Source organism: Aulostomus chinensis, chromosome 14 (assembly GCF_037954235.1).
Source record: "Aulostomus chinensis isolate RoL2024-O1b breed Wild chromosome 14, RoL_Achi_v1.0, whole genome shotgun sequence".
NCBI classification, from domain to species: Eukaryota; Metazoa; Chordata; class Actinopteri; order Syngnathiformes; family Aulostomidae; genus Aulostomus; species Aulostomus chinensis.
The window spans coordinates 24,345,181-24,370,272 of NC_141333.1; the positions used below are offsets into that span (position 1 = coordinate 24,345,181).

The window sequence follows — 25,092 nt, forward strand, 5'->3', positions numbered from 1 at the left end:
CAATCACTGGAGAACTGACTTTGAGCTCAATCTATGACCCTCTTGGTTTCCTGGCCCCGGTGGTCTTACCTGCTAAGCTCCTGCGGAAAGAGCTTTGTTAAGAACAACATGCTGAAGTTAGAAGAAGATGGGTGCAAGGGTGACTCCACTCATGCAGGTCCCAATCCCCTGACTTGAGTTGACGGCAGCAGTCACTGCAGTGAAGACAGACAAGATATTACATCAAGAACTTCAAGTTCCTTCTGCAACCATATGCTCAGGTAGATTGACAACAACACTGCTCGATTCAAAACCTTTCTTGCGAATAGAGTCACATCGATCCGAGAAGCCACCACGCCTTCTCAGTGGAGCTACATTGGAACTGCAGGATTTTCAAGCTAGCAGGGACCTGAAGGCCAAGAGCTTGATGGGGGGGGGGGGGGGGGGGCGTGGATTATCGGACCAGACTTCTTAATGAACTATGAATGTGACTGGCCAAAACGACCTGTGGAAAGGAAAGAAACCCTTCAAGATGATCCAGAGGTCAAAAACACAGTAACACTTAACACTATCAAAGCTGAAGATAACATTGAACCACTGGATAAGTTGTTCAACTCCTTCTTGGACTGGCATAAACTAAAAAGGTCGGTTGCCTGGATTTTAAAGACAAAGGCTGATGAGGCAGCTGATGAATGAAAGAAGCGAGTTCTCAAGAACAACCAGCCAAAGTGAACAGGACACAGAAAGGCAGAAGTTAAAACTAGAACAGCACATGAAAAAATACAAGATGACAACAGAATGGAAATCACTCACCTTGGACGATCTGAGCACTGCAGAGGTAATTCCCTTCAGCCAAAGACAACAGTTTGAACAAGAAATCAAAGCTCTGTGAAAGGGCAAACAGATCAGTTGCAACAGTCGGCTGTTCAAACTAGATCCGATTCTCCAAGATGGCACTTTAAGAGTTGGCGGAAGACTCAACGTGTCAGCCATGCCAGAAAGCAGCAAACATCCAGTCATACTCTCTAACAGTAGAGTTGCCATACTAATCTTGAGACATGCATGAAAGAGCAGGACACTCCAGACGGAGTGATGTCTTCGCACACCTAAGAAGCAAATATTGGTTCCCAAAAGCCAATTTTGTTATTCAAAAGTTAATCAACAAGTGCATGGTGTGCCACAGGGCAAGTGGAAGGGTCGGCGAGCAAAGGATAGCAAACGTTCTTCATGCCCAACAAACCTCCTTTTATGAACACTGGCATCGATTGCTTCAGGCCATTTGATGTTAAGTGGGGCCAGAGTACAGTGAAGAGATTTGGTGTGCACATCAAAGTTGAAGACAGCCTTGATACAGACTCCTGCATCAATGCAATTCAGCATTTTGTGTGCAGAAGAGGTCAAGTCGCTGTCTTGTGCTCTGACAACGGCACAAATTTTGTGGGTGCTGAAGGGGAGATGAGAGAAGCAATAAACTGCCTGGATAATGACAAGATAGAAAGAGATTTGCAACCAAAAAGGATAAAATTGATATTTAACAGTCCGGCTGCTTCCCATCAGGTTGGGATTTGGGAAAGGCATAGTTCGAAGAATCCTCAGTTCCTGTTGAAAGAACAAGGTGTGAATGATGATTGTCCTCAGACAATAATGTGTGAGGTTGAGAGCATCATTAATGGCAGGCCGCTCACAAGTGTCTCTGATGACATAAACGACATCAAGCCTCTAACGCCCAATCATTAATTGCTGCTGAAGTCTCAACCCAGCATGACTCCAGGCATCTTCAGCAAAGAAGACAAACAAGAAATCAATGGAAGCAAGTCCAATATCTTGTGGACTTGTTTTCGACTAGATGGACACATGAGTAACTTCTGTTTTTTCAAGGCCAAGGAGGAACTTTGAAGCTGGAAATGTTGTCTTACTGGTGGACAGTTCTTCCTCCCGCAATTCCTGGCTTATAGGAAGAGTAGTTGAGGCGCTGCCAGACTCAAGCGGAATGGTGCAAAGAGTGAGGATAAAAACTAAGACCAGCATCTTGGAAAGGCCTGTTAAACTATGCTTGTTGGAAGAAGCAGTGTCAGGAGAGAAGGTTTGAGATAAGGTCGACTCAAAGAACAGCAGTTTCAGTTGGACAGTTCATGGACATTTTAAGTCTAGTATTTTGAGTCTTATTGTTTAAGTTGGTAATTGCTTAGTCCTTCTGCCTAACCAGTTGGGGGCCAGGTAATGTAAGGGACAATAAGTACATAATTTAAGAGTAATAATTTAGTTAAAAACAGTAAAAAAAAAAATGGTGATGCTGGTTTCCTCATAATTCATAAAAGATTTAAAATGTCTTAGTTTTAAATGTATTTAATTCAGTAATATCCATCCATCCATCCATCCATTTTCTACCACTTATGCTGTTAAGGGTTATGGGGGGGAGTGGGAGGTTGCAGTCTATCCCAGTAGCCTTTGGGTGAGAGGCGGGATTCACCCTGGACAGGTCACCAGTCCAGGGCAGGGCCAACACATAGAGACAGACAACCATTGGCTCTCCCAGCCACACCTACGGTCAATTTAGAGTCTGGATTAACCTGGTCCCTCTTGATGTCTTTGGACTGTGGAGGAAGCTGGAGTACCAGAGAGAACCCAGCAGGAACAGGGAGAACATGGAGACTCACACAGAAAGACCCCGTGCTGCAGCCGGGGCTCAAACCCCGAACCTTCTTGCTGTGAGGAGACAGTGCTGACCACTGCACCACCGTGCAGCCCAGCTTAGTAAGATGTAAATGTAAAAATGTTCTGTGCCTTTAAGTTCTTTGCTGTGATGTCACCGTGCAGTTGTACCTGTGGCAGGATGTAAGTTGGAGTCTGAGAGTCTTTTGACTGTGCGTCAGACATTGTAATTTACTGTCAGGTCTTCAAGAAAACAAGATGCCCTGTCTCGTCGTTCACGTGACAAAACAGTGTTTGTGGAATGACTTCACCATGTGGTACGTCAACGAGAAGGGAGGCCCACTGAACACAGCATTTGGCTCCAGGTTTTTCAGAGTGCTGATTTAAAGGCAGGAAACAGACGTCGTTACTTACCCTTCGCTACAGTTTAGGAAGATAATTGTTGGACAGAGACAGCACGTTATCCCTATTTCAAGTATTGAGCGAAAAAAGAACATGAGCCTAACATAGAAGTATTGATAGCTTGAATGAATTATTTGGTTTCACTTGTATGTTTTTGACCTAACAGTGACTCATGTCTCTCGCCACTACACATTTTTATTAACCCTTTCCCTTATCCACCACCCTGGGAAAGCTATAAATGGAAATATATCTCCAGTTACAATCTCCTGGTGATTTATGAACTGTACGTATAATAACCTGAAATTCTGGGAGCATCACTAACGAATTACAAGCCTTTACTTCATTATGTTTCCACAACATGATTACAAAATCTTGAATGTGCTAACAGCCTGAAAGCATTTGCATCATGAAGTTTCCATCATAACATGCTACATTAAGCAGCATTTAGTGTGTAAAAGTCCAATAAAACTCCTGTTAATTCATTAAAGAGGTTGAAAAAAAAAACACATAAACGACAACATAGAACTACTGCATTGCAGTTGTATGCCTCCATGATTTATCCCTGTAACTTTGACCTTGACCTTTGGCCTTTGACGACTAAAGTCTTTTCACTTTAACCCCGATTCCTGGGGTACTTTCTGAGATATCCGTGTTCGTGTAAGGTAACCTGACCTTTGACCTTCAAAATATTTTCAGTTCATTCTTAAATCTCAGGGGACGTTTATGCAAAATGTCAAGAAATTTACACAAAATGTTCCTGAGGTGTATTAACGAGAACAGGACAGGCAGACAGACGACGAGACGGCCAAAAACCTCCACACCCGGGACCTGCTGGGGTTCCATTACAATGTATCGCAATGTTTTACCAAATCTGTAGAAATCCTGTTGAAGAAAATATACATTAATGCATGTTTCCATCCTCTACTGTTTTGAGAATACTGGAAGTAAGTTCTCCAAGATCAGCAGTAGGTGGCACAAAATATCTAGTCTGCTGTTGTTTACCATGGCAGAGGAAGATGTGAGCAATGTGATGATGTAATTAAAAGGCACATCTAAACAAACGTGCAAGACAGAAGATGTGGGAAATCAAAGACGCATGCAAAGAGTAAAATGGACATGGGAAAAGTATCTCAAAAATCAACTTGTGCTTTGGCTGTGTGAGCTTGGATAAGTTCTGCTAGGTGCCCACGTATGTTTGTGCCTGCTTCTCCGATGCGGAGGACCACTGTCGCAGTGACATGCAAGTCACATGATTTCTAAATCTCATCCTCTTCACGCTAAATTTGTTTCCATTGCACTTACTGGCATTTACCCATGTCAATACACCAGGTATTTATGCGCAAATTGAAATGTTTATGAAAACAGGCCTATGGAACCATCTGGTGAGGGGTTGAACTGATGGACTTGCGGACTGTGGTAATGACATATCAGTGCTAAAGTGCAACCTGCTAAAAATCCAGCAAGGACCTGACTTCTTTGGGAAGTTGCCTCCTGCTGGCCACCTGACAGAGTGCAGGTTACAAGGGCTTCAGGGCTTGTTTGCAGAACCAGATGCTACAGCCATTTTCTTCCACTTATCCTGTTAAGGGTGGCGGGGGGTGGAGCCTATCCCAGCAGCCTTCGGGCGAGAGGCGGGGTTCACCCTGGACAGGTCACCAGTCCATGGCAGGGCCAACACATAGAGACAGACAACCATTCACACTCACAGTCACACCTACGGTCAATTTAGAGTCTGGATTAACCTGGTCCCTCTTGATGTCTTTGGACTGTGGAGGAAGCTGGAGAACCAGAGAGAACCCAGCAGGAACAGGGAGAACATGGAGACTCACACAGAAAGACCCCGTGATGGAGCCGGGGCTCCAACCTGGAACCTTCTTGATGTGAGGCGACAGTCCTGACAACTGCACCACCGTGCTGCTGCTACATCCTTTCATCCATGGTTAAAATTATTATTATTATTATTATATTCCTATTTAACCAAGATCCAAACCAAACACACACACTGTCTGTAAATGAGAGCTAATCTGTGTGCTGTGTTTCAGTTAAACATGCTGAGAATTCTGTTTTCTCCCTACAAGGATGCTAACAGTCACATAACTAGAAGTTTGATACTGCATGCATTTGTAAGATAATATGCTACATTCATTAGTTTAGTTTGAGCAGATTCAGCAGTCTGTGCGTCCGTGACGGATGGACGATGTATGTGGGTGCATCTGGACCCTTGGCAGCTCGGCTGGAGAGCAGCGCTGAGGTGTGCTGATAAAAGTGATGATTTCGGGTGTTCAGCTGGAACCAGCATGACCGACTCGCTGTGTGGATGTGCTTGGTAGTGTGTGAATAATCAATTCTGTTGTCATCTTTTTGGGGTTTGTGCTATCACACTCTAGTAATGTAACAGTTTCCATCGGTCTGTGTAAATAGTGAGGCTGAAAATACCATTAAACATCAAACTACATTTTGTTTTTTCAGTTTTGATCCATCTGTCCATCCTTTTTTCTATACTGCTTGTCCAGTAAGGGTCACAGGGCTGAAGTCTATCCCAGCTGACATTGGGTGACAGGCAGGGTACACGCTGGACAGGTCGCCAGTCCATCGCAGGGACATCAGGAGCAATTAGGGGCTCAGTATCTTGCTCAAGGATACTTGGACATGGTCACCGCTGACCATGGTGAAAAAAAAAATCACATTTTTATGTTGATCGCTAATCAAAAATTAAGTTGTGCCAAAGTACTGTTCTTAATTATAATCTCTAAAAACACATACGCCTAACTTTTAAGTTTGAATTCAATTCTAAATTGTATCACAGTGGTAAGATTCAAAATCTGTCAAAAATCAGCATCCAACATCTATTTCTGCAGGTTTTACACATAAAAGCATAAGATCTAAGAATTAAAACACTTGATGAAAGGAAGCACCACTGTTTTAATCCCTCTCAGAGCTCACAAAGGTGGCTCGTCTGCAGGTTCATCCACTGATATGGCAGCACAAACCGAAAGACTTCATGAGCTCAACTAGTTTGCCTCATGATCCACTGCATGTTCTAAATGTGAAACAGCACTGCTACATATTACTAGAACTAGCTACATGTAGTACTAGTACATCAGTTGTGTCGACAAACCTTGTTACACGTCTGCTATTGTTCATATCACAATCGAGGATGTTCCCGATTGCTCCTGTCCCTGGTGAAAGGATACTCCTGTCTTCCTGTCTTTCATGGATTTACAGGTGGTGTCCGACGCCAATCGTTCAATTAAAGGAGTCGGCTCAATGAATCGGCTCGTTGGTGACCGCACATATTTACTCGGCTGAGGAGTTTCACTCATTCTTAGAGTCGTGAAAACACTTTAACGTGGCAAACAAGTAAAGTTGTTTTTACTGTGCCGCTGGCAGTGATGTCAGCATTATAGATCTTCATCAAGCGTACACACACTCCGTTGATGAACCCGGTGGATTGTGTAGGTGACCTTGGCTCCTGGTTATTGGTCCACCTGCTCTTCAGGGATCGTTCACTCAGCCGTTGTTGCTTCTGCCTCCAGTTTTAATAACACTCATTTAGATTCATTATCCTGTGTAAACACACATATATTCACACCCTCCATGCTCGTTATATACAGAGATGCATTATTGCCTGTATAATTATCATGCACGTACAGAAGCTCAATCACGTTTATGATTTGTTTCTTTTTTTGCGCGCCCACACACACGCACACAAACACCCACACTTTAAAGTTCATTAGGAGAAAATATGAAGATGCGATATGAAGACAAAATGCAGCAAAAATTCATTTTCACCCTAACTTTGTATCATATAGTGCCATCTTAACAGTATTTCATTTTTATTCATATTTATATTGGACTTTTAAGATTCCCTGAGGAAAATTCTCATTTCTACAGGCCATCTGATCCCTGATTCATTGCCAATCACTGCACACATCATCAGTAACACCTAATTTAATAGAAGCAAAGAGTGACGCATCCTACCACCCCTCACACTCTTTCACAGGCTTCCTGTTTTTACACAGGACGCCTTGTTTCCTCCAGAACTGGTTATGATCCGTTTTTTTGGTCGCCACTTTGTGGTTATCTCTTGCCATTTGTCTCTACTTGTGCTTGAAACAACACTGCAAGCATTGCTTTTAATGACTGTAGTTTTAATAGATTTTCAAAATAAGAGCCTCTCTGCTTCGCTCTCTTATCATAAACCATTCTGAGTAGGGATGTGGGAAGACTTTCAGGAGGTATCTTGCGTCCGGTAGCTAAAGGTTTGAAAAGGAGTAAACTGAAAGGAGAATGTGTGTAAAACTGTGGTAAAAACATTTCAGACACCAATTATTATTCAACATGAAAATAAGCTGGAAAGCTCAATGACTACATCCTGAAACTGCTACACCCAGAAACGAAACAGGAACAGAGAAAACAGCTGAATTTTACACGGGATGTATTTAAGCGTTTGTTTTTGCAAAGAACAGGAGGATTTAATTCATCTGTGCACTTATTTTTTACTTGCACACACACACACGCACACACACGCACACACACAAACACCATTTTCAGGCTCAAGTCAGCTACAGCAGTCGTGACTGGAGTTCAAAAAGGGAAAAGTGTGCAGTTAAAACTTACACACAAGTGTGTTAAAAACATCTAGTCACAGGAATTAACTTGCTGCTATTTTGCTATTAAACATTTAGAACTACTTTACATAAAGGCTTCTAACTAGATATTGGAACCATCAGCATCGGTGGGGTCACGGCTGAAGTTCCTCCTCGCCGAGCTCCGACCTCTCGCACAAATCTAGTCTTCAGACAAACCTGGAAGTGCTGGAAGTACCATCACACTAGCGACTGTGCAGGAGAGAAAAAAAAGTGTACTTGATAAGCCAACACTTCCCATCCATTTCCATTCATTGTGCTAAGCTAACTAGCAGGCATATTGTCTCTGTGGAACTGGCAAACGTGAGTTGCATTCATTCATGGTTCATTTGAGCCACAGGATTAGTTCAAGAGCCCGTCTGTTTTCCATCGCCATCTTTGGGAAATGAAGAGTCCAGAACACAAGTCTTTGTGAATGAAAGACAGATGACGTCTACGTGTTTCATTCATGCATTATGAATCATTCCATCCTAGATCGGTTCCAGTGGTTTGATTAATATCATCTGTCTGCAGAACACAGCCGTTTCATCAAACTACAGAGGACCGGAGGATTTCATGCTAAAGTCAAAGACATTTTTCAGGTCTTCAATCTGGCAGTGGGATGACCAGAAACAGATTTTGGAGGTGGGAGCTCTTCACAGCAAACCAGCCTGCCAGGAACTGAACCCTCCCCGCTTTCTCCCCCGGGGAACGTGTCACATCGAGGAAACGCTCCCCACTTACCAGCATCATCACGCACACACCGCAGAGAAACACCTGCTCTTTGTTTAGTTCAAGTGCACAACTACACATCAGCTGTAATTTGAGGGTTGAGTTATTGCAGCTTCATCATCCATTTCCAACCCATCTGTCCTGTCCTGAATCAGACCCCCTTGTCCAAGCCCCCCCCCCCCCCCCCGTCCCCCGTCCCAGCAGTAACACCAGCGAGGTGAGCAGCAGGACCAGGGAGACAGGATTAGAACCACTGACGTTTACTGGGATACAGCACAGAGAGCGTAAACCAGGAATGTCCAGGACTAATGAATGATTAAGGGCACGGTTCCAGTTGTCACGCAGAGAATAAAACACACACACACACACACACACAGACACACACACCCTCATTCCTGTCTTATGGCTCCTTCAGTCCTGTTTCTGCTGTCGTGGTCTCTCAAGTCAACTGCTGATCTCCATTTACACCTTGAATGTGTGAAGCTGTGGCAGTAAATACGTTACCAGCTCATTGTGCGTTTATGAGCCTGTTTTGTTGTTTCCCATCTGTCTGAATGAGAAAACTGATAGTCCAATGAAAAGCTGCTTGTGTTAATTATTCATTGCAATTCTTCAGCAGGTTCAATCACCTCTTCAATGGAGTCTAAAAGGTCAGTGAGGAACTACGAGTAACATTAACTCAGAGTATCTTTGCTGAAATTGATGATGAAGCTGTAATGATCATTCTGAGTAGCAGAAGTTACAGAAAAATACAGAGTTAAGACATGGACAGGAGCTGAATTTCTTCTTGACATTTTGTCTTCTGATTCAATTCCACTTTATTCTCTGAATTTCCACTTTTTCCTCTAAGGGCGTGACGTAAAAAGATCTTCCTCATCTCATGTCCTTCTTCTTCCCTGGTGCTGACACGCCTTCATACTCCAGCAGCAAAGCCTGACCAGTCTTTGGTGAACGCATATAAAATCACAAGCCTCCAACAGTGAGTAATAAGCATCCCAGTTTTTCTGTAAGCATTAGCACAAACCACATCATTCAGAGAAATAAACATCTAGCATGGCTCACCAGCGTCTGGATCCACAGCCGCAGCACATCAGCACATCCAGAGGCGGCAGTAGCAGAGACTGTTGGGTAATGGTGGAATGTGGCATAGCTATTAAGCATTAGCTTCAGATGACGAGGGAGTCCAAAAGCTTCCTCAGCTACTGAGTAAGCTGTAACTCACCAGCTCAGTGAATAAATGAATGAAAACGAGAGGGTCCAGTTTGCTCGTTCCTTCAGTTTCCTGTCTGGTTGGTGTGACTTTGTCAGGGTGCTGACTGAGTTGCTGGAATCCTGATACTAACGTGTACGTAAATGCTTGCAGAGGCATGCGTTCTTTGTTAGGTGGAGGTGCCGCTCTGGTTTCTCTGGTATAAATAGCTCTGGAGAAAGGTTTCACAGTTATTCACCAGCCCCTCCAGTGTGCTGTTACACAGTGCTTTCTTAATAGCTTTGAAATCATCCTTCAATACCTTGTCGGGTGTGTGTTTGAGGAGGCGCCAGGACAGACCAAGCGGTCGTTAGCGTCTGGTTGAGGCCAGCATGGAGACCAGCATAAATAGTTCACCTTTATGGTGTCTCACGGTGGCGTAGGCATAGTGCAACACATCAATGAAATGTTCATTTGAGGTGGGTGGAAAGTCTAGGACCACACCCCTATCCTCACGCCACTCCTCGAAACGTTTCACTTTGTTGGCCTCTCTTTGTTGGGTTCATTTCAGTTCGAGTTCGTCCAGCTCTTTAGAAAACCTCTGCATGTCGACCGTCTTTCTTCTGCAGGTATACCCTCTCAAGCAGCACCTCCCTGGAGGACAGAGTTGCTAACCTCTAGCAAACCAATTTGTCAAACTATCATTGCTTTCTCAGTCACAGAGTGACACAGATCTGTGCAAAGAAATGTGAGATGATCGCCGTCTTGTACACCCGTTGTAGAACGACCATGAAGCACTCAGATCTGATCTGATCTTGATTTGAACCACTCATTTCATAATTGTTCATTTATGCCAGCAGGACTAAACACACACACATAAACCCAAATGAAATCCGGTATCTCGTAGCCTTTCTTATCGCGACTACATTAACCTACACCACACACGTGGGCTCTGCTGTGCACTCACAGCACGGCCAACTGTGACACGGTGGATTGATGAGAGGAGTCATCAGCTGCGGAGTCAAGCCGTACCCTCCGTAATATCGCCATGATTACGATTTCCAGTGCGCCACTTAGACAAACACGTCAAGAGTTTGGACTCTGTCCTGAAAACGACAAAGATGTTCTGGTTCATCAACTGAAAATATGAGGCTCTAGGTCCCTGGAAGTAACATCAACTTCCCAAGTAACACGAGTATTTTAATTTACTGTCATTTGCTGGTTTGTTAGCAGGGTATCTCAGGAAGGACCGATGGAGTGATTTTGATTGAATTGGGTGGAAAGAAAGTAATATTGCAGTGAAAAAAGTGTTTGCTTCACATTGGAGGTAGTGAATGTTTGTTTCAAATTTGAAGAAACTCTTTCGAGGTCATTAAATGGTTAAAAATCAGTGCAGGCGTGTGTGTTCGCATGTTTCAGTCCTCTGTGGGGCTCAAAGGGCGCAGGGAACCAGCTGAGCTGGACTGTAGCGGGAGTCATTGTGGAGACACGCGTTACGGTAAAGTGCCTCTTGTGGACTTCATTCATGTTTGGAGTGACAGCTGTGAGCCAGAGCCATAATGACACTGTGTGCACAAGATCTGTCCTGAGTGATCCGACCACAAGTGGTCAGCCTTGATAGCAGGTGTACACACACTCAACGCATCCTGGGTCTGATCGCTAACTGCAAATTCAGAGGAGGCCTGGACCACATGTGGCCACATTTTGTCAGTAGTGTGCATGCAAATGTGTCCTTAATGTGACCACACTGAAGGCCTTTGTTTGACTCTCTAACACCTAGTGAGATCATTGTTTGTGGGAATTTAGGATGTGTGTGTTTTTGTTTGTTACATACTATCAGCAATGAATAAATGCTACATTGTACCAAAACTCTGGATCTATCAGAAAGGATACAGAACTAAACTCATATTTGCAAAGTGTTACTCTTTTTCCTTAAAATGTGTCAGTATATCAAATAAACACATCAGTTTAAAAGAATTTTTTTGATGGTTCAGGTTTTACAGGGTTAATCCGAACCACTGATATTAGCATAGGGTTGCATGTTGCTAACACATTAGCATGCTTAACTGTTAACAGCAGCAGCTAGCTTTCTGATTGCTGTCATTTACCAATGTTAGTACATTGACAAGATGCTATTTTGTTAGTATGGTTAAAGTGGCAGCAAGCTTGTGGTTTGCTTTTATGTAGCACTGCTGCCTCACTAGCATCACGCTACAGAGATGGCTATCGCCAAGGCTGTTAATATGTTATTGTAAGGTTCAAGTACGTCTTTGGTTAGACTTGCTAATGTCACGGGAGGGAAGCTGCGGTTATGCTAACTTCCAGCTTGGCATTTAACATGTCATCCCTGCACCACCTCAACAATGACACTAAACTTGTTAAGATCTACACACGTTGATGGTGTAGTAGCTTCTCTTTCCCCTAGATGGCACCAACCTCAGGGGATGCCAGCCTGTGCCTCCACACCTGCACCTCATCACCATCAACAACCTTTATAAGGATGGCACCTTACCTCCCCTGGCTGTCAGATTGTTGACCTTCCTGCCTGGTTTTGGATCCTTACTTGCTCGTCATTTCGCTAATAGTGGTATTTTGCCTGTTTAGTTTTTTGGACTTTGTCAGGACGGTTCATTATTGACTAACCTTCGTTTCTGTTTTTCCAGCATGTCAGCATATCAGGCTGGTTCTGAGACGGTTGCTTGAGAACAGACTTTTTGTGAAAGTTGAGCGGCGCTGCTGACTGGGCTCACGTCCACGCTCCGTCCCTTCACCTGGACTGGAGAAGCGGAGGCCGCTTTCAAATGCCTCAAGGTACTGTTCACCACTGCACCTGTCCTCTGTCACCCAGATCCCGTCCGGCAGTTCGTGGTGGAAGTGGACGCCTCTGACACAGGGGTGGGGGCTGTCTTGTCACAGCGGAGCACTGAGGATGGGAAGCTGCACCCCTACGCCTTCCTCAGCCGGCGACTCACCACGGCAGAGCACAACTACGACATGGGTAACCGAGAGCTCCTGGCCTTGGTAATGGCGCTCCAGGAATGGCATCACTTGCTAGAGGGGGCCACCGAGCCATTCATCATTTTGACCGACCACAAGAATTTGGCTTACCTCTGAACTCCCGGCAGGCGAGGTGGGCTCGTTTCCTGGGCAGATTCACGTTCACCATCACCTACCGGCCGGGGTCCAAGAACGTTAAGCCTGACACACTATCACGTCAGTTCTCAGCCGACCCAGCCTGCCGGGACCCTGAGCCGATTCTCCCGCCTCCCTGCGTTGTCGGAGTGGTCATCTGGCAGGTGGAGGAGTGGGTGCGGGAGGCCCCACAGATGGCAGTCGATCCTGGTGGGGCTCCACCTAATACCCTGTTCGTTCCCGAGACTGCACGCTCTGAGGTTCTACAGCGGGGCCAATCCTCTCAGTTAGCGTGCCACCCAGGGCTGGCCTGCATGCTTCATCTCCTCCACCAGCGGTTCTGGTGGCCTTCCATGACCCAGGACACAGAGCATTCATCGCCGCCTACCCTGGAAGTCCTCTCATCAGACCCCTGCTGGGCTCCTGCAAACGCTGTCCATTCCACGGCATCCCTGGTCCCACATTGCCTTGGACTTCGTAACGGGGCTTCCTCCATCCGACGGGAACACAGTTATCCTGACCGTGGTCGACCGCTTCTCTAAGTCCGCACACTTCGTGCCCCTCCAGAAGCTCCCTTCGGCAGCGGAGACCGGAGACCTTCTGGTGCAACATGTATTCCGTCTCCACGGGATCCCCAGAGACATTGTGTTGGACTGGGGGCTGCAGTTCACATCCCAGGCGTGGAGGTCTTTCTGTGCAGCCCTTGGGGCTACAGTAAGTCTTTCTTCTGGCGATCACCCGCAGTCCAACAGTCAGACTGAACGCATGAACCAGTCTCTAGAGAACGCGCTACAGTGCATGGCAGCTCAGCACCCCGCTGCCTGGAGCACCTACCTGCCATGGGTGGAATACGCTCAGAACTCTCTGGTCTCTGTGGCTTCCAGCGTCTCTCCCTTCTTGGCAGCCATGGGCTACCAGTCGCCTCTCTTCGACTACCAGGAAGAGGGGGCCACAGTCCCGTCGATCCGTGCACACCTACGTCGTTGTCTGGTCAGGTACCTGCTACTTTCCTTCGATCCTCTCCAATCCCAGCAGCAGGCGAACTGACGCCGGGTCCCAGCACCACGCTACAGCCCGGGACAGCAGGTCTGGCTCTCCTCGAGGGATCTCCCTCTCCAGGTGGAATGCAGGAAGCTGGCACCGCGGTTCGTGGGTCCATTTGAGGTGGAGAGGATTATCAACCCAGCTGCCGTACGACTGATACTTCCAGCATCGATGAAGGTTCATCCCACTTTCCATGTCTATCGAGTCAGGCCGGTGAGGGAATCGGACCTGGCCCCACCAGCCGACGACCCTCCTCCAGTGCGGATCATTGGTGGGGCGCTGGCGCACACTGTCCGGGGGATTTTGGATGTCCACTGGTGGGGCCGAGGCTGGCAGTACCAAGGCTGGCCGTACCTGGTGGACTGGGAGGGGTATGGCCCAGAGGAGCGTTGGTGGGTCCCTCGCAGCCGCATCCTGGACCGGGAGATGCTCCGGACCATTTAAAGGGACCACCCCGGCAAGCCCAGTAGAGCGCCAGGTGGCGCCCGTTGAGGGGGGGTAATGTTAAGATCTGCACACCTTGCTGGTGTAGTATCTGCTTTCCCCTAGATGGCGCCAATCTCAGGGGATGCCAGCCTGTGCCTCCACATCTGCACCTCATCACCGCTGTCACACCTGCTCCACATCACCATCAACAACCTTTATAAGGATGGCATCTTACCTCCCCTGGCTGTCAGATTGTTGACCTTCCTGCCTGATTTTGGATCCTTGCTCGTCTTTTCGCTAATAGTGGTATTTTGCCTGTTTGGTTTTTTGGACTTTGTCAGGACAGTTCATTATTGACTGTTTCCCCCGAGGTTTCCCGTTTCGTCACTCGTTGATGCGCCTTCTGTTCGCCAGCCAGCCGTGGAGTTTCCGGCCTTATCGTCTTCTTTCTTGGTCCCTCCCAGTTTTTTTATCCTCTTCGTGCGCGTTTTTTGTTATACCCGTTCTAACAAATACTGTGTGACACCTTCCATTGTCTGTCTGTGTTTGGGTCCCCCAACATGTAACCTAACAAAACTAGTACAAAGAATCATTGTTACACGTCTGACAGCGTGGACAAACAATAAGATGATGAGATGTAAAAACTCCTGGTTTGGTTCTGGGATTGCATTGGGCTGATGAGGTGTATTTGCAAAGACAGTTCAAGAAAGCCAAATTAGAATATTAAAATGTTAAAGGAACACGCAGGAAATGTGGAGCTTTTACATTGGATGGTGGAAGTCTTGCAGGCTGCTGGGACAGTAGTGATGCATTCTTGTTTGATGTGTTTCAGGGATGTTGGGCTCCGTCAAGCGGGTGAACACGGGTGTCACTAAGCTGAGTGGATTTCTGACAGGTGGTGTCACTCCTACGCGCCGCAAGTCGCTCAAGCAAGCAGTGCAGATGGTGCATTGTGAGCTGTGGTTGTTACCCTGAAATCTCTCGTCACTCATTAGACTAACTCACAGGATCTCCTCCTTCAGGAAAAAAACTGAAATGATCACACACGTTACTGTTTGACATTTACATGACAAATGTAAAATTTAAATGTGTTTAAGACGGATACAGAAAAGGATGAGAACAAAACAGAGTAAAATAATCCCCCCCCATCACCTCCACCCCCATGACCCCTCCAGGGCTCCGGAAAGGTCAGTGTGAAGGCTGATCAAACCCTCCTGGCTTGCCACACATCAACATGCTGTGTGAAAGATGAAGGAAGTCGCTGTGTGAATTATGCTGTATTGAATAAGTGTTTCACAAACAAAACATTGTTACAGCAGTCATGAATGTACAATGACAAACAGGTGACACATCCTGTACATGGTTACTATAAAAGCCAGTCATGTGACATACATTTCCAGTTGTTAAGTAATTAACATTCATTTTGTAAGACATAGATGTTCCTAGCCAAGACTCAGATGAAAAGATGGATGCCAGTCTCAAGACTGTGAAGCTAAAACTAGCAGGGAGCTAGCTTAACCTAGAATTTAGACAAGCACTAGAGGAGCAGCTAGCTTGGCTTTAGCTTTTCAAAATAAAATGAGCCCACATGAACCTCTAAAGCTACTCAAGATCAGATATTTTGAAATGATCAGAATAAATCCTTTTTTCAGTGTTTCATCCCCCTTCACCTGTGGGAACTGCTCCCCTTGTAACAGACCCAAGCGTGACGTGGAAACTTGAAGCCTCCAGCGCAGAAACACTGAGAAAGGACTTCTAGAGAGGGAGACATTGTGTGTCCAGCAGTTCAACTTGAGAGACTGAAACTATTTTGCATATTGATATATTCTGAAATGTTAATGAGGGAGAAGTGTAAGTGGAATTGGAGGAACTTCAATCTGATCTAGGATCTTTAAATCTAGTGGATGTGGATCAGTATGGACATCTAGTCTTGGGCTGGGACCAGGACAAGACAATGTTTGGTCCTGATACTGTGGGCAGTATCAGAGGAAACCACTCTTCCAAGGAACAACTCAGAGTCTTAATCCTGCAAATATCCCTAAAAACCATAACAACATATGTTTTGCCAATAGTTTCTCTTCAGACTACTGTAAGACATCGCGTTGTTGGTTTGATCTGAAAATGAAAAAAGTAAAATAAATCTTGTTGGAGTGAGTCCTCCACCAGGCCCCCTCCCCTATGATAAACTAATCAATGGATTCAAACTTGAATCCAGATACATCCACTGTGTTGTACACCATCAATGATATTAGCTACGAAAATGCTTCACATTTTCATTACAAACATGCAACAATTCCTGATGCAGATCTGTCCTGAAATACAAAGCTCCAGCAAGTTACATGAAGATAAGCCTGGTGGGTTTGTTTTTGTTTTTGTGAAGCTGCTGGGAGCTTTAAAAGGCAATGAACAGTTCGAGCATGTAACTCTACTTCTGAGTATTCTGGGCTTTAGAGGTGCTGGTGGGCAGGTTAGCTTCTTTCCCCTGCTAACAGTCTCTCTGCTGAGCTCAGCCGCCTCTTGGCTCTGGCTTCCTACTCAAAAGAGGAACAAGAGTGGTATGGATCGTTTCATCAAAGTCTGACCAAGAAGATGAATGAGTCCAAAAATAAAATCCCCCCCACGTAAGTAATGGCAGTCAATGAGAAAGTGGACGTTTGTTAAATGCTGGTATGGATCAGAGTTTGGTGCAGGTCTGATTTCCGAGACCCGCCCAGACATTGTTACATACACCCCAGAACCCACCCTGCTAACCTATTCATCTGTTCTGCAGCCCGACCTTACCAGCTGCCCCCCCCCCCCCCCCCCCCACAAAAAAAACCCTGACCATCACCGCCACTGTGTTACTGCAGAAAAGCAGGTCAGGTCAGTGAACACGTTTGACTTCTACTTTTCCTTTTGGGGTCTTACTGAGTTTTTCGTTGAGAGGTGAGCCTTATTTCTGTACCTGTGGCATCTTCAGTGACCTCGTACGCTTGTTCAAGACATGACATGACATAACCAGCTTGTGATTGTTGTGCACTTTCTTACACACACACACACACACACACACACACACACACACACACACACACACACCAGCATGTCACCTGTTAGTGCAGGTGACGTGACCCTGGTATGGATCTGTCTTGCTTGCAAACACAAACTGTTATTTGAAATCAAATGTTGACATGTTTGGAGAGTCTGGAGTCCCCTGGTGGCCACAGCAGTTTGACCCGAACAACCCAAAGGGGACTTACAGTAAAAGAACAGTTCAACATTTTGAGACTTGCCAGTCCATAGTCATCTCAAGTGTTTGTGACAAAACTGAAGTCGAGTGGGTTTCCTCACAACCTTGAGAGACTCTGGGATGACCTGACATCCAGCGTGTCTACGGACGAGTCCAGAGGGAGAACATGTCTTTTTCTGGGAAGAGAGAGAAATTACGTACACGAAAGGCTGTTCCTTCAACTGCACTGATTTATGGCAACAAGATAAAACTTGATCAAAAATATATCATCTTGACATCAAAATGTTGAACTATTCCTTTAGGTTTCCAGGCCATACTCTCAGAGTACCAACATGTTTGTCCACGTGCAGATGGAAGGTGCATTCATTTGTTGTCTGGCCATTAGCAGTTTATCGAAACAGCCTGACTGGAAATATGGGTACGGCAGTAACATCCAACATACAGCAGCGTGAAACATCTTGTTGACACACACCATCACCATCAAGGGTCTGAGCCTCAGCTGGTCTGAACCTCAGCTGGTCTGAGCTTCAGCAGGTCCGAACTTCAGCTGGTATGAGCTTTAGCAGGTCTGAGCCTCAGCTGGTCTGAGCCTCAGCAGGTCTGAACCTCAGCTGGTCTGAGCTTCAGCAGGTCCGAACTTCAGCTGGTATGAGCTTCAGCAGGTCTGAGCCTCAGCTGGTCTGAGCTTCAGCAGGTCTGAGCCTCAGCTGGTCCAAGCTTCAGCAGGTCTGAGCTTCAGCTGGTCTGAACCTCAGCTGGTCTGAGCTTCAGCAGGTCTGAGCCTCAGCAGATTCCGAACCTCAGCTGGTCCAAACCTCAGCACGTCCAAACCTCAGCACGTCCGAGCCTCAGCAGGAGTGAGCCTCAGCAGGTCTGAGCCTCAGCAGGTCTGAGCCTCAGCTGGTCTGAGCCTCAGCTGGTCCAAACCTCAGCTGGTCTGAACTTCAGGAGGTCTCTGCTGCAGTCCAAGCAGAGAGGCGGTTGCGGTTCATCAAAGTCCTGGTGAAATGCAGGTGTGTCTCTGTGACTCGCAGTGTTCTCCCATGAAACTAAAAAATAAAAAATGTTCATAAGGGTTTTTTTATACCATGTGACATGTCTCGTCTCACCCCCAAGCAGGAGTGAGAGATGGGTTTACAAAAGCTCAGTGCGTTAGTTGACGTAATAAAGCCAGTAGATTAAGTTGAAGAGGGAGAAGGTGCAGGGGAATATTATCCGTGACCATCTGTCGATGGCGTTCACGTCGGTCAGGTCTGGGATTTTGATTTTAAGTTGCGAGGATCGTCTCCGCAGACGGGTTTTTTTTAGATGTGTGTTCCTGTCCAGGCTGTGGCGGCCCGAGTCCCGCTGCCCGCTGGGCTTCCTGTACTGGACCCCCGAGTTATCGAAGACCATGGAGGAGTTGTGAGTCTCACTCAGGGTGGTTGTGATTTCATTCCCCCCTACCTCATTGTGGATCTCCAAAGTTGTCAGCAAAATGTTCCCCTGGGAGTCCACCTAAGCACAAGGGGGGGGGGGGGGGTGTTAGTGAGGCTTCAGAAACAGATGACGTGTGCCGTGCATCAGGCGCAGGACGGGCGTCTCCAGGAGGCTGACAGATTATAGCCCAGGAAACAGAGAGCGGCCTTCAAAAGCAGGCTTCCCCTCCCGAAGTTATAGCAGCGCTCACAAATCAGCTCAAGGTTGGACCGGATGGCTCTAATATCTCTGTCATGACTGATATCGTTCCCAACACAAAAACATATAAATCACAGTGACCTGGCGGTAAAAATAGATCAACAACATGGACACACCAGCACAACACTGCCCTTACAAGAACGGCAGGCCAAGAATAGATTTTATTCCATGAAATTACAAATAAAAGTGTCTTGAGCCTGAACCACGACGTCAGATCACGTCATCACACACACACACACACACAGAATGAGACGGTGAAACACACACACAGAAGGAACACACTCGTATGTGATGCACGTGATGGACAAAGAAATGGTCACGTGTCTGAATCAAACTTTGCTCTGCTGCAACAAATTTTCATGGAGGTGGGGGTGGGGGGGCTCATGGATGTGACACAACAGGCAGTGACAGACACTCACCCCTCGTGAGTGGCGACGCCCTTGTACCTGATTGGACTGTTTAACAGACGAGGACTTGCAATTGCCTCCTTCCAGAGCGGACTACGCACACACAGGAGACACACAAACATAAAGCCCTTCGATCAGGCGTCAGCATCAGAGACCTTCACAGCCTCAGAGAGGAAGTTCACCACCGTCAAGCTCAGGAGTCATGATCACACACAAGATACAGGGTTTCTGAATGAGCCTGAGCTGCCCTCTTGATGGGCAGCTTGTCCTCTCAACACTTGAGCCACAGCAGTTCTTCAGTTCTGTACTAGTCTTCAATTTCAGGAGGCAACATATTCAGGCAGTCAGAAGCCACAAGTGCAAAGAATGCAAAAGGTCATGCTGTTCAGCACATTGCTAATGACACGCCACTGGATCTTCCGTCGCAGCGTAATGTTACTGGAATAATGGTTCTGATGGCAGCTCTGACCTCGGCGATTATGCCTGACTACTCATCTTACTAGTCAGACCTTGCCACTCGTTGGCTGACTGCAACTGCATTAAACCATCCTCTACGGGGCAGTGAGCGTCAGCGTGCTCTCATGTTCTGTGGTGTGTTAAAAATCCCCTGAAAATACAGCAGGACCGTCGACGATAAGTAACGTCAGCTGGGCAGAGCGTGTTTTTAAACCTCACACACCAGCTGTGTGAGGTTTAAAGCAGCCCTGTGTCTGAGTTTTCGGAGATTTTGAAGCAAAATATGTGTGGAGGTTAATTTGGGTATAAAACATGAGATTGCAGTGAGGCGAGTTTTGCTCTCGAGCCTGTTTTGTCTGATTGCATAGTAAAGACACGCAAAAAAAAATACCTGAGGGTTTGTGTTTTGATTTTCGCCTCGATCCATTTTCCTCTTTTATTTTGAAATCTCTGCCCTCTTGTGTCTGGTTTGCTTTGTGTCTTTGTTTTTGAGCGCTTCACCTGTGTCCTGTTGTTAGTCCTCGTCTGTCACAGCCTTGCTCCCTGTGTCCCTCCTCCTCTCAGCCCCTTCCCTGCCCTCATGTTCCAGCCTCCCTGTTTGCCTCCCTGTGTTGAGAGTCTCTTGTATCTAGTTTATTGGTTTAGTTTGCCACTTCTCCTTTTCTGAACTTTTGTATCTAATAAACATTATCAAGTTACATCAAGTCCTACCTACGACTGCTCCCGGCATTTGGGTCCTGATTCCTCAACCTTGACATAAGCTAAGCCCAGGTCACACACGATGGGCCTTGATGGAGGAGTTCAGTGTGTTTGGGCCTCTACTGTGTATTTTCGCAGTTTTTAAAGGTGGCCGTACTTTCCTATCAAGCTTTGATGAGAGTTTTGTGAAACATTTCAGATGATTTTACGTGGAATCAGTATTGTACTGACACGAGACCAAACCAGATGAGGGGTCAGCAGCTGTTCTCACTGAGATGTGAGTTTTAGGTCTTTGGACGCTGTTCTTACCTTTGGCCTGTCAAATTTACTCTGGTCATTATTCGCCTTCTGTGCCTTCTCAGCCAGTTTCTTCTGCATCTGAGGGCCTCGTCCGAAGAAGATGTAGTTGACAAAAGCGTATTCCAGCAGAGCCAGGAAGACGAAGACAAAGCAGCCCATCAGGTACATGTCTATAGCTTTGACATAGGGGATCTTAGGGAGCGTCTCTCTCAGATGGGTGTTGATGGTTGTCATGGTCAGGACAGTGGTGATGCCTGGAGGGACACAAAAGGGAGGGACCAACAATCCCCAGTAAATCTGAAGTGAAGTGAAAGCTGAGTCCAGAAGACTTTCTTTTACATGATTAGATTCATACTGTCCTGCTATTTACATCCTTCCCACATGCTCGCTCCTAATTTCCTGCTGTCACTGCCAGCCTGCTAATTCAGATATCAGCTGTCCATCACTTCGATCTGGCCTGAAGTACACCAGCGATGTAAGTGGGACGGAGCCAGATTTTAAACTGCTCCACTGGATCTGTTTGTTCAGCCCTCCCTGCAAAGGGCCCAGAGGACTGTGTCTTTGCATGATAAGGAAAAAAATAGACCACTGGCTACAAAACCAGATCCGCCGTACGGTTATGCTCTCATTCAACGGCAACAACCACAGTACGCAGACAGACTCAGAGCCCCAGAGCGGACACCAGGTACTGTGATGCCCCACCAGTGGTTCATACTGGAGGCTTTGAGGAAATGCCCATGGGAGAATTCATGGCCCAGAAGCAAAGGAAATTCAAGAAGAAGTAAAGACCTTCGAAATTGGTTGGATAAATGTGCCACAACACACAAGCAATAAAGAGGCAACAACGGCAAATAAATGTCATAATTCTGTGTCCAGCATCAGAGATAAAGGTTTCTGGGTGCGTCTTCGTGTCTCCAGGGTAGCTCACCAACCTGGACGGCGGGTTTATTTCAGTGTGTTCAAGCTTACATAATTAAACCAATAATGTAGCATTGTACAGTGTGTGCGGAGGTGTCGAGAGCTCTGCGGCTACATGGCATCGATTCCTCCATAACAGGGAGAAGAGCAGGAATGTACGCTCACTCACAGCAGCAAGCCCTCATGTATATATATCAGAATACCAAACTTTAAAGTGTACACGTCTCTGAGATATGAAAAGTGAAAAGTACATGGACGCAGTTGGTATTACAAGACACTTTCATGATATCTCTGGCTGCCTTTACCTGCCACCACAAGACTGCTGCATGTATTCATTGCTGCTCATCTATGAAGCCTGATATAAACCCTGCTCTGCATGAACTAATGGAAATGAGTGATCACAGCGATTGAATTGGGACTGCGCCGTGAATGTGAAGGCTTTTTAACTTGCATTGATCCCAAAGATCACAAAGCAGCTGGTGTTCATGCTGCAAAAGTGCACTTTTTCTAACAAAGCCAGTTCTTTGAGTGAGGGTGGAGTTGGGGATTTCCATTAGGGCCAATATTGTAGCAGAGATAAGAAGGAGAGTGAATGTTGCACCAGTGCTCATATTTGTTTCAATTACACAGGCCAGAGGAAAGTTCAGTCTCTTAGTGCAACACGTGTGTTTATTGTGGATGAATCCATGTTGGGACCTGAGACTGGTGTCGTTTGAATCCTGGGCTGGGATGTCACCTTTTCCATTTTAGGAAAGAAAACAAGGGTGGAGAAGGAATTTTAACAAGGCAAGGTTTTGGCATCACCCATCTGCATTCACACCGTGATGCTCACAACATCCCCCAACAGGAGCTTCCATTGAAGTTACTGGTGTTGTTGTAGGTGGCCGCTTACTGACAGACTTATAGGAGAGGTCACGCCAAGGCTTCCCTTTCTTTCATGGTAGTGCCAAACTGGAAGGGTTGTAGTTTGATCAAATCAGTGTTTGTGGATTGCCGAGCATGCTGCTGGACCGTACCAGATCAACGTGCTTGGGAGTTTATAACCGGACATTTTCGGCCAGTTTCCCTGTCGTTCATAGTTGGGGGTGATGTGTTGTTTCTGGCTTCAAATCAAATACACAAGGCTGGCTCTTTCTGCCTTCTGGAGACACAACTGACGTGACGCAGGAGGAGAAAATGTCAAACTCAAAAAACCCATTTATGAGAACTTGAAAGATAAAATACAGTTATGGGATAAAGAATGATTTTTAAACTAATTTTAGTCCCTATTTGGTCCCAGGTTTTAAATATACCGTATTTTCCTTTAAAGGCTAAAAAAATACTTACTCAACTTGTTGGAGGAAGCAGATCTGCAGCTGATAAATCGTTGAATGTTTGTTATAACATGAGAGTTTGCCTCAAAACACTGACCAGAGCAGCTGTAACCCAAACGCTATAAAAGTTCTATTAAATAAATAATTGTTCAGGAGTTTAGACTGTGTGGTGATGTTTAGTACACCTTAGCTGGACTTTTCTACAGTACAGTATATTGTATGTACAGTATTTTAGCAACAACTGACACTATTATCAAATCTGTCCTGACTGCCCAACACAACAACAAGATGCATGCATTGCAATATATGATATTAATGCAATTTGTGAATTTTAATGTATTTTGTGGTTCCAAATGAATTGTTTAAGTTTGTATCAATTTTGATGTTGGGTAACCTTAAATTTACAGATGTTTTAAACTGTTAGAGATGTCGCTTACTTAATACTTCTATGATTTTGGACGAATCAAGCAGTTTTTACATTTTGCTGAATTCAACAGAATAGATTGTGACTCCAGAAAACTTAGGGCTACATGTGGATCCTTCATAGCATAAATGTAGCTGACCAACTAAAAAAAACTGAACGTGATGCCAAATCAGTACAATACTCTGATATTTGTTTACTTCTTCACAGCCAAATGAGTCCCAGTGAAACTCTGTTCACGAGGCTGCGTGGCCAAGCTGTGGAAGACACAAGACCTCTGACTGAGGGTGAAACCACAGGCCTGAGATCAATCCAGTGCAGGCGACACATCGTACCTAATGCAACTCTGGCAGCCGAGGCGTCGTAATTTATCCAGAACGACACCCAGGATAGGATGGTGATGAGGATGGAGGGCATGTACGTCTGCAGGATGAAGTATCCGATGTTTCTCTTCAGCTTGAAACTCAGAGATAGTCGAGGATAGGCACCTGCATGGAAGGCAGTGAAGAGGAAAAAGCCCTCTATCAATTCAAGAGGAACATGGGGGACTTCTTCTGGTTCCTATGGCGATGGGCTTGTGAACTTGTTTCATCACCATAGAAACAAGCAAGTGTGGTGAAAATTGTAAATCTACTGATGCGATTCAGCCTTGAGCTTGTCTGCGTGCTCCCTAAAGCAAAGAGATATGGAACACTGCTGTTCTCACACACCCAGAAAGTTGAATAAACGGTTTTTGGAAACATAAAATTTGCATATTTCCCTACTTGATCAACTTTATGGCATCTACATCTGCTGAACTACTACTACTACTACTACTATTACTCCTACTGAGCATGAACATGTTGTTGATTTTACTTGAACTTTTTATACTTCTCCTTTTTCAGTGTCTGAGCGATATTGGGGGAATCTCTGTTCTCACAATGCGAGCCCTTGCAGATGATCTATCAAGACTCAACCCGGATTGTAATGAGCTCCAAGCACCCTCTCGGTATTATCCTCTCAAACGTGTGCAGACGTTAATTCAGCAGGAGGAATATTCGGTGTGTTTGAATTTTCGGATTGTCAGAGAGTATTTCATGTTGCCGCTGCTCTCAACACATGTGGTGTAGAGGAGATGTAATGGGACAGGCTGAGGGATGACACGATTGCTTCCAAAAGTCTAATGGCTGGAAAAACTTTAAGATCATGAAACCGATGATGAAAACTGAAAAACCCTTACACCTGGAAACAAGTCAGCGTCGATGAACTTCTAGTTTTGTTGTCTCAAAGTCAACGAGTTTTTGGATAAATACCTGAAATTAGATTTTAGCTTGAGATTTTTTAAGATATATTCACGCATGAAATTTGAAGCTTTTAATGTGTCTTTAAAAACTTGACTAAATATTTAAAATAAAACAAATTGAAAGTTGTCAAGCCGAAAACAACAACAAAAAACGTACTCAGTTTTGATGACATTCAAATAATGCATCTGCGGTATAATTCTTATATGGG

At 45.6% G+C, this 25,092-nt stretch overlaps 1 protein-coding gene and 1 long non-coding RNA gene across 5 annotated transcripts in view; both read right to left on the minus strand.

The window, feature by feature from the left end:
- Positions 1 to 1,364: 1,364 nt before the first annotated feature.
- On the minus strand, positions 1,365 to 9,482 carry LOC147250296 (uncharacterized). The gene is made up of 3 exons (XR_015119175.1): positions 9,456 to 9,482; positions 1,516 to 1,578; positions 1,365 to 1,423 (listed from the first exon to the last, which is right to left on the minus strand). It is a non-coding gene; the product is annotated as an uncharacterized LOC147250296 (long non-coding RNA).
- Positions 9,483 to 17,017: 7,535 nt separating this feature from the next.
- gabrb3 (gamma-aminobutyric acid type A receptor subunit beta3) overlaps positions 17,018 to 25,092 on the minus strand; it is a 43,621-nt gene continuing 35,546 nt past the window's right edge. For 2 of the 4 annotated variants that reach the window (XM_086224895.1, XM_086224897.1), the window contains 4 exons: positions 23,937 to 24,089; positions 20,959 to 21,203; positions 19,507 to 19,587; positions 17,018 to 18,907 (listed from right to left, as the gene is read on the minus strand). In XM_086224895.1, the coding sequence (XP_086081021.1) occupies positions 18,563 to 18,907; positions 19,507 to 19,587; positions 20,959 to 21,203; positions 23,937 to 24,089 (824 nt within the window). In that variant the 3' untranslated portion in view covers positions 17,018 to 18,562. The remainder of the gene's footprint in view (positions 18,908 to 19,506; positions 19,588 to 20,958; positions 21,204 to 23,936; positions 24,090 to 25,092) is intronic. The other 2 variants (XM_086224896.1, XM_086224898.1) reach the window with 1 other exon arrangement.